The following is a 9,659-nucleotide window of genomic DNA, read 5'->3' as shown; positions in this document are numbered from 1 at the left end:
AGAGAATGAAGGGTTCTCTGTGACAGATTATAGAGAGAGAGTGGGTATACTATGGATCCTTTGATAAACAACTGTAAGCAATTTGAAGTTAGTTTTCCATCAATACCCTTGCATCCAAAGAAGAAAAGCTATAAAGCATAAGGTCAAAATTAAATTTTCAACTATTCAAAAAATACTGTTCATATTTGGCTAAAACTACTCTTCACTTTGCATCCGTGCTTTATATATATTGTATAGATAATAGTTTGGACAAAAAAGAGAAGTGCAATTCAATTATCATTTGAGCTGTTAAATTTTGGCATTTTTATCCTTTTGTGTCATATTTGACATAAAGTTTGGTAGATTTTGACAATGACTTATCTCTCTCTCTCTCTCACTAATGTAATTTTCACTTGTATTTTGTGAAGAAAATAAAAGAAATATATTTTTTTCATTGGAACAAATGATTTGTTTTTTTGAATTTATTTAATTAGAAACCAGATATCAATAAATACTAAAACTACATTTTTAATTTATAAAAATTATTTATACTCTAAAAAAAATAAAATCCATTAAAATAATTTTTAGTAAAAAAAGGTTAAAAACATATACATTCGGAAAACTAAACCAAACTCAAATTTAAAAAAATAAGACTTGTTATTTTTCCTTATGTGAAATTAGTGTTATCTTTGCCAAATAGCACATGTAATCCACTCATTCCTTACCAATTGTATTTACATAAGTTGCATTTTTTTTATTTTCAAAATTTATAATTATTTTTTTAAAAATAAAATTTTAAAAAATAGCTATGTTAGAATTTCTCCTGTATAAGGAGTGATTATTTATCACTTTGACACTAATCAAGTTATTTTTTGAAAAATCAACAAAAAAAAAATATTAAATTTTACTATTTTAATTAATAAATATCAAGTTGAAGTAGGATGTAGATTTGTCCTAAGATCATCTACTAATTTTTCGTATGCAAAGCTTGATTTGTCGACAGAATGTTTTAATTAAAAAATAAAAAAATCAATATAAATTATCATATTATTATTTTTTTTATACATCTTTTATAAAAATAAAAAAAAAATAAAAAGACTAAAATATAAAGTCTTGTTTGACAAGTGACTTTTTTAATTAAAAAGTCAAAAAATTATTAAAAAAGTTAAAAAATCAGCAACTTATACAAAAAAATCAAAATTTCTATTTTCTCTCTACTTTTTGCATATCTTTTTGTAAAAAGTTAAAAAATCATTACAAACATATTAATTTTTTTATATCATATTTTAATTAAAAAATTACTAATAAAAAAGGATGTTTCAAACGAGGCCTTCAGAATTAATTCCAAACCATTCCTGAGAATTAAAGAAGCATTGTCTGTTATCTGACAGACACTTCAGAGACCTGCAGCTTTTAGCAGTACACCTGAATCAATTAATGTTTTTTGAACGCCCTGAACCTACAAAATGCACTTTTCACAACTAATTTATCAAATTGAAAAAAATAAAAATAAATAAATAATCAATCAATCATGGGATTCACCCCACATTGTCAAAAGATACTTGTCACAGCTGCTACAACTACCATTGGCCAACAAACCAGAGCTTGCCCTCTTGGTCTTTGACCCTGCAGCACTGGAAATGGACCCATCACCAGGTTTAAGGTTGTGTCTGTACTCCACTGCAACTTGTTCAAACACTTCCACATCAAACATGTTCATCTTCAACTTTGGCTTCATATGATCCCTCACATATGCAAAACCTAGTTGGTCTCTTGGGTTAAATGCATCTAACTCATTGAACAATAGGCATGAGAAGTGGTTGCTGGCTGCACTGTGCTTCCTTAATATTAGGGCACTGTCTGGTACATCTGCAAATAGTAACATTTTCAATCATCAAATTGGAACCATGGGCGTGGAAGGTACAATCGACAGTGCTATGTGCACAAAATTAAAACATTGAATAATATATAAAAGATGCATTGTATGATTTAAATATATTTTAAGTTCGACTTATATAATAGTCAAGTAATATTTTCAAAACTAGACCGGTGAGCGAACCGGAAAAACGACAGGGTGGATGGGTCACTGATTCAACCGTCGGGTCAAAGCGGTCGAACCGTGACGTCATAATTAATATTATATAATTAAAAAATATAATTATAAATTATAAATAAATAAATATATATATAAATAATCAAACAAAAATAAAAATTGTTGCATAGTATTTATTAATAATATTTAATAAAGTCAAAATTGATAAAAAAAAAAGTCACTTATTTTAAAGAAATTAAATTTTTTAAACATTCCCTCCAAATAAATTGATTGAATGCTAGATTTAATTTTGAAGGGAAATGAAATTTCAACTCTCCCTCTAATCAATATGTTTCAAATAATTTGATTGAATCCCACATAGAATTTTGTAGGTTCTCTTTGAAAAATCTTTTCCTATAAATAGAAATAGACTTTCATAATCTTCTCAAATTTTCAATGAGACTTTTCCTTATGAAATGAGACTCTTGAAATAAGAATTTTTAGTCAAAATTTTGAAATATATTTATTTATATATATATATATATATATAAGAAAGAAAATATAAAAAAAAGTAAAACCGAAAATATAAAAAAAAAAAAAAAAAACCGGTCTGACCTTCCCGACTCGGTCCGGGTCACCAGTTTTGCCGGTTCGACCACTGGGTCACCGATTTTCCCCGGTTTTGGCCCCACTCCGGGTTTAAGGGGTTGACCGGATAAGAACGAGGCCCGGTTCCCGGTCCAACCGGTCCGACCGGTCGGTCTGATCCGGGTTTGAAAACATTATAGTCAAGATAGATCTCAGCTGCACATTATATTTTATATAATTTTTTTGTATTTTAATTCTGTGTAACTATTATTTCTTAGATATAGTTTTTTTTTCTCTCATAACTTGGTATCCGATCCACTGGACCGATTAATCCAAATACCTACAAGTGCTTAGCACAACTTCAGTAAGACTCTAAGCAGTGATCATTAGGTTCTAAAAGCATAGTTGTGAGTTTGTGCCTACCATTGAACAAGATACTAATTTTGCTCTACTTTAAGGCTGTTATAAATCTAAGAAATGTTTTTTTTGTCCTTTTCTTTTAAATCTCTATTTAAATTTATGATTTAAATCAAACACAACTTGAAAGTACATGAAAGAGTAATTATTCAATATTATAAAGTAAATTTATGTGGTATTCTAATAGTTTTTTTTTTATCTAAACAGTAGGATTTATCATTTTTATGTTAGTATTTTAGAAAACACCATTAGAAAAATTAATTGATAAATTGTATGAAGTATTACTTAAAAAATACCTAATTTTTTTTTTTTTTTTATAACCCTTCATTTTGATTGGAACCTCAAAATAGGCTCTATTTCATTATATTCCATCCATATCCCAATTCCATTTATTTAATATCCGTTTGTCATTGACATAACAAATATCATTTCTAGTCTATTTCTTTCTATAAAAAGTTTAAAAATTATCATATAATAATTTAGAAATTGCAATAGAAAAGAAAAAGGAAGGTTTGTGATGATTTTTAAATCTTTTCTACTAGGTAATTTAGGGGTTATTTAGGATGTGCTATACAAGTGTACTTTTTAACTTTTTGACTAAAAAAGTAAAGAAAAGAAAGATGTATGTTTGGAATAATTTTTTGACTTTTTACAAAAAGATATGTAATAAAATATTGTAGTAAAATCAAAATGAAGTATCCTTATGCATGAAGATAATCAATTTGGTGAATTAAAAAAGATCATACTAATGACAATTTTAAAGGTTGTCAATAAGCACTACAAGTCTACAACAGGTCAAAAAATTTATAATCCTAATACACTTTTCACATATTTCAAAACACTTTTACACACTTATATTTTTTCAATACTAACAACAACCATTAAAATTGTTTTTAGTATTTTCCCAGAAAAACAAAATCAGGGTTATTGCGAATAAACAAAATCTAACTCCATAAAACAGGCTCCAAAAGAGAAGAGACAGGTAGCTGACAGGTAGCTTCTATCCAAAGACACCATTATAATTAGAAAGATTGATTCCATAATGACAATTCTCTATAAAGTCCTCAATTGCATCTAACCAACCATGACATTTTAATTCAATTATTCTCTAGCAAAAGAACAAAAATCCAACTCACTACTACTTTTTAATGTGGCTTCATCAAGAAGTCCAGTGGGAATCAATTTATGTCACTTTAGTTTGCTTTTGTTATCGCATGTAAACAAAGCATGATTTTGCAATACAAAAGCAACCAAATCTGTCTCTACATTGTACAAGGATTTGCCATGCTTTCACTTTTCTTACTATCCTATTTGGCTATAAGCTCACTAACTATAATCTTAGGGTTGTCAAAGGTGTCCTTATGGTGGCTATACCAACCAATATTTTGACATGTTATTGTGTCTAAAATGGAATAATTTGACAATTATGCTTTAATGGTATAAATATCGTTTCTTTTATTTTCATATAACGTCAAATTAAAATGTCATTTGTGAATCTTATCAGAAGAGCAACTTTAAATAGTGTATTATCCTTTATGTCAAAACACAACATCTCTCAAAGTGTGCTAAGCACAAATTTGGCAATTATTTTTTCAAATTCATCTCTAAAATTATGTTATTATTTGTGACAACCCTGACCCATGATTGATGTTAATTCCTGATTAAGCATGTTAAATAAATGATTAAGACGAAATCCTAAATTAATTTCATGAGTGTGTTACTTTAAATGCAATTTTATCTGTTTGATGTAGAAAGACTTGTTCATGTTTTGGTTTCGATTTGCGAATTGAAGGTCTTAGTGGCATCCGATTCAGAAATTAACTTGATTTATATGTTAATTAGGATTTATAGAATTTTATGGTAGGTTTGATTAAAATTCGATTCGGAACGAATAAAATTATAATAATTAGTGCTGATGTGATTAACATAAGTCAATTTAATTAAGTCACTCTAATTAAGCCTATATAAGGCTACTTTAACTCCTTTACTTGGCTTTACACTCTCATTTCCTACTCTTTGATGCTCAAAAACGTGAGAAAGGGAGAGAGTAGGGAGATTTAGTCTTAGGCAGGAGAATTGAACTCAATTGAAAGGAATTGCTAGAATAGAAGAAGAGACCTTGGAGATTGATCATCTAGCTCAAGAATTTGGCATCAAGGACCTAATTGAACATCTAAGGTAAGAAGTCAAGTCCCTAGTCTTGAAATTAAGTTGATTCATCTATGAATTCAAGTGAATTGAGCTATGAGATATAAGAATTAAGCTTAAGAAGTAGGAATGAAGATTAATCCATGCATGCATGTTCATTTCATTACATTTGGAGCATGTTTGCTAAGAATTTTCTCACGCATGTCCTAGATTGAGCTTAATTGTAGGAAGTCACCATGTTTTCTATCAATTTGCCAAGTTTGATCATGTTTTGAAGTGGTGGAGTTCAAGAAAATTCATGCATGTTATATTCTTGAAACATTTATAAAGTTTAAGTTGAATTTGTATACAATTGGCATGCTTTTGGGCTTTGATTTTATGAAAAAAATCTTTAAATCATGATGTGTTATGAGTTTCTAAGAGTTTTCCAGAATTTTGGCCCAAAAGGATAAGTTTTGGAGTGTTGAATTCATGTTTTGAACTTTGGGAGCCGATCTGGAAAACCTAGAATTTTGCTTCCACGCTCGAGTGATGAAAGGTTGGCTCGAGTGTAAATTGCATACTTTCAGAAGTTTGTTTGTTTTGAAGCACGCTCGAGCGACAAGACTTGCGCTTGAGCGAGGGCTTGTGTCTCACGCTTGAGCAAGCGTCGAGCGGAAATTGCACGCAACCAGAACTTTTTCACATTTTGCAGACCACTCGAGCGAGAGAGTGTGCGCTCGAGCGACCACTCACATGCGGTATGTCCGCTCGAGCGAGACCCCTATTTTCAGCAAATTTTGAAAAACATTTTCAAGTACATTTTTGCATCCTCTTTCCATCCTGGGCATTCCTAGGCAATGATTAAGACATTATAATGAGGATAATGAAGTCGAACCACACCAAAACACGTAGAGAGGACTAAGTTAACAACTATGGGTGTGTAATTTAGTATACGTTCGTTCTGTAACTGTGTAGGTTATGCACCTCAAGGAAGCTGAATAGCCTGCTTACAGCCCTGTTATCTGTGAGTAACAATGTTGTAAAATTATGTTCAATTATTATTATTTTCTGAATGATTAACTGTACTACTTTTTGAAATGATATTGTTTAGTGAATGAATGTTTGTCCTAATTTATGAACTGTACTCATGGCATCCATAACAACTGACTGTTACTACTACTGCTACTGTTACTGTTGCTGCTACTGTTACAGAGATCTCTGTCAGTTCAAATGTTTGGAACTACTACTGTTTAAAGTTTTGATGGCCATCAACTGACTGTTTGGTCTATTAAGACCTACAGCACTGTTCTGCTATTGGATGTACCACGTATGACTGCTATGATTTCTAAATGAATGATATGCCATGAAATATGAGACATTGATTGAATAACTGATCCACAGATGTAATTGACTGTTTTAAATACTGAAAGGACATTCATTCTTAACCTCTTTACACATTCGTTATTCACTGGACTTTAGCTCACAATTTATTATATATATATATAGGTGGCCAGGCACCGGATCAAAGCTAGAGGTGTTGACCCGAGCTCACGTTTTGTCAAGCCAGTCGTTGGACCTCATAACGAGGTCCCAAACTTGCACGAGTCAAGGCTTTTTGGGTGACTCAAATTCGCCCTTTAGTCTTTGTTAATGTAAAGAATGTTTATGACTCCTGTTTATACAGTTTTTGATGATGGGATTATGTCCCTAACTTGCATAATGGCTTACATATGTATTTTTGGTATAAGTGGTTGTGAATACGGCTGTGTGCATGAAAGTTTATTTCCATTCAGGTCCCCACAACTCATTGGATATCATCTTATTATTGATTGGCTTCCGTCAGCCCCCCTTTATACTGTATTATTGTCAATACTGTTAATCAGGCCTTTGGTAATCACGGATTACTGGCCGGTTATGATACTAAACCCTTAGGGGCGAGTTTGGGTCGCGACATTATTCTCTCTTAATGAGCTAGTTGTACATTGAGCTACACTAACGAAGTATGACAATTTGAAAATACATGTCAAAATTTGGCATTTTCATTGTCATTTTAGCACCAATTGTTAGAGATGCTCTAAGAGAGATATAGAGAAATAATCTTGTCAAATTTTGTAATTGCCAAACCTTGAGCCAAGCACAAGGTTTTGCAATACTATAATTTGACATCTTGTATATCATTTTAGACCGAATATTTTACAAGTTACATTTTAGCAATGGCAGCTTATTTAACAAAACATTGAAGATGCTCTAACTAATAATCCTAGGATAATCATTAAATAAATCTTCTAGAAATTTGAATGATGTAATGGGATGACATATTTTTGAGCAACAATGCTAAGAACCCAAAAAATTTTACCTAAAAAAGTACTTAAAAAAAGTAATAATTGGTCCAAATTCATTCTAAATGCAAATTTCACTACATAAGAGTTGATTCTAAACTATATCATTTTTATCAGTAAATTTCTAGTTCAGTTTACTGGTTCATATGTTCATTAATTTTTTTGTAGTTCAAAGCAACATAGGGTAAATACCTGAGGGATAGGGGAGCTTATCTGGTGTCCAAGGCTCCAAACCATGTTCACAATAAGTCTCCATCTGCTTCTTCAACAAATCCACATCCCTCCATTTCTTCCACCTAGCAGTTGCCATTGCTTCCTCCATAGTATGAACATAATATGGATGCCTAGATATAGCCATATCCGCATTCTCTTTAACAAGAAGTGAGTGAATCAACAACAATGGATCAACCACTAGTTGTAGCTTTGCATCAATCCAAATGCTATACAATGAGTTTGGAAACAGTCTGTGAACTAAGTGTTTTGGTATCACCCCATTCATTGCTGCATTCTCATACAACTTGTCACTTGAGACTTCAACAATTCTCCACACACCGGTCTTTAATTCCTTTGATTTTCTTGAGATTAAGTTGTGGTAGTTTAGTCCTTTGATTGTGACTTTGTCTACAAACATGAAGAAACAAACATGGTCTGGGGTCTTGGATCCAAGGCCCTTTGGCTGCCTGATTTTGTCATGGTCGTTGAAAATTGCGGAGACTACTACAACTCCATCACATTTTTCCATTGCAATTTTATCTGTATTTCACACACAAACAAGAAGATGTGATTTTATGAACAACCATCCATTACATGTATTTTTGTCATAATTGAATTTGCATTGTACATAGCAACAAGAGAAACAAATGAAATATAATATTCCAATATCAAAATGCAAAAGTTCTTGGGAAACTTCACTCACAACATGTGAAATTACAGAGAAAAATTGCGAATGAAATTTCTCATTTGACTTCATGAATAGTATAAAAACATGATATAATCCAAAGATCCTCTGTTCTTCTCATTCCAGAACACTTAAAATTATTGGTTCATATGAAAATATTGAATTCTGAAAATCATAGATCTGAGTATTTTGGGACACAAGGAGAGCCGGATTTGGAACAGAGGATTCCATGCCATAGAGTCCGGATTTTTTGTTTGGTAGATTTATGAAATTTCAATGCAAATTCATGATAATTGTAACACAAATTATTTTCTCCTGCAAAAATCCAAACAGAATTGAAGCATTTTCGGTTCCATCAAACAAAAAGTGAAGAGTAAAAACAAAATTCCCAAGAATTTTGACACGAAAAAAACATCACACCATACCAAAACTACTGATTGGAAATTCCTTGAAGAATCCACAGGGAACCTCCACACCAACATCTGAATAATCAAAATAAGAAAACCTCTTCTGGGTACTGAAATTTCCTCCAAAACTCTCAGCCCTCCCCTTCATATACCTCAGATGCCGCGAACCCAATGCCGAAGAATTCCTACAGAATCCATCGATTTCCTTCAAAACCATCCAATAGTCTGAAGAAAACACAAAACCCATGAATCAAAAAACGAAAATTGGGAATTGGGAAATTGAGATAGATGGTACCTGAGAAGAAAACAGGGGAAGAGCAAGAGGAGCGAAGGGTGGGAATGGCGTACTTGTGTTCGCCATAGGAGGGAGGGTAGGAGAAGAGAGGGACATGGATGGGTTCGAAAGGGGAAGATCGGAAGAGGCATTTGGTGGTGGAGGAGAGAGAAGAGTAGAGAGCGAGGAAGAGAGTGGAGAAGAGGTAGAGGAGAGAGAAACAGAGGAGCTTTGATTGGAAGAGCAGTGGTCCGGAGGAGTTTGCCTTCCCCATAAAGATCGTCAACCAATTTCGTTCCCTTTCTGTTGCCAGATAGATATACACTTTTCAGGAGTAAGGCTTCATCATTATTATTATTATTATTATTATTCAACATTTTAGTGGTTAGATTTATTAATAAAATTAATGTATCACTTAAATGGGTCGTCGCTATTTTATCAATTCAAATTACACTAAATTTTAAGGTATAGTTACACCAAAAATGTTAAAGGTCCTAGTAATTCTATCAAAAATTTTACTAAATGTCTCACATGGGTATGGGACCCACATGAGACCCTGGGACCACATGTGAGACATTTAGTAAAACTTTTAATA

The 9,659-nt window shown here is 32.1% G+C and overlaps 1 protein-coding gene and 1 long non-coding RNA gene across 2 annotated transcripts; one reads left to right on the top strand and one right to left on the bottom strand.

The window, feature by feature from the left end:
- Positions 1–1,296: 1,296 nt before the first annotated feature.
- On the bottom strand, positions 1,297–9,408 carry LOC145798523 (transmembrane protein (DUF616)). The gene is made up of 4 exons (XM_082886413.1): positions 9,086–9,408; positions 8,809–9,015; positions 7,678–8,238; positions 1,297–1,848 (listed from the first exon to the last, which is right to left on the bottom strand). The coding sequence occupies exons 1-4, from the start codon at positions 9,336–9,338 to the stop codon at positions 1,505–1,507; spliced, it is 1,365 nt and encodes a 454-aa protein (XP_082742539.1). The 5' UTR covers positions 9,339–9,408; the 3' UTR covers positions 1,297–1,504.
- On the top strand, positions 5,013–6,588 carry LOC145798524 (uncharacterized). Its single transcript, XR_014339496.1, has 3 exons — positions 5,013–5,194; positions 6,122–6,170; positions 6,359–6,588. It is a non-coding gene; the product is annotated as an uncharacterized LOC145798524 (long non-coding RNA).
- Positions 9,409–9,659: the final 251 nt, after the last annotated feature.

This window comes from Camellia sinensis, chromosome 9 (genome assembly GCF_055761805.1).
Source record: "Camellia sinensis isolate YWXY chromosome 9, ASM5576180v1, whole genome shotgun sequence".
Taxonomy (NCBI): domain Eukaryota; kingdom Viridiplantae; phylum Streptophyta; class Magnoliopsida; order Ericales; family Theaceae; genus Camellia; species Camellia sinensis.
The sequence above is the reverse complement of the archived record's forward strand: the minus strand, read 5'-3'. Positions and strand labels throughout refer to the sequence as shown.

Excerpts from the sequence above, each read along its gene's own strand:
- LOC145798523 (XM_082886413.1), bottom strand. The coding sequence starts at position 9,338 with ATGGGGAAGGCAAACTCCTCCGGACCACTGCTCTTCCAATCAAAGCTC. Across the intron at positions 9,016-9,085 it reads TTCCCCTGTTTTCTTCTCAG|ACTATTGGATGGTTTTGAAG; the intron begins GTACCATCTATC and ends TGTTTTCTTCAG. Across the intron at positions 8,239-8,808 it reads ATTTCCAATCAGTAGTTTTG|ATAAAATTGCAATGGAAAAA; the intron begins GTATGGTGTGAT and ends TGTGAAATACAG.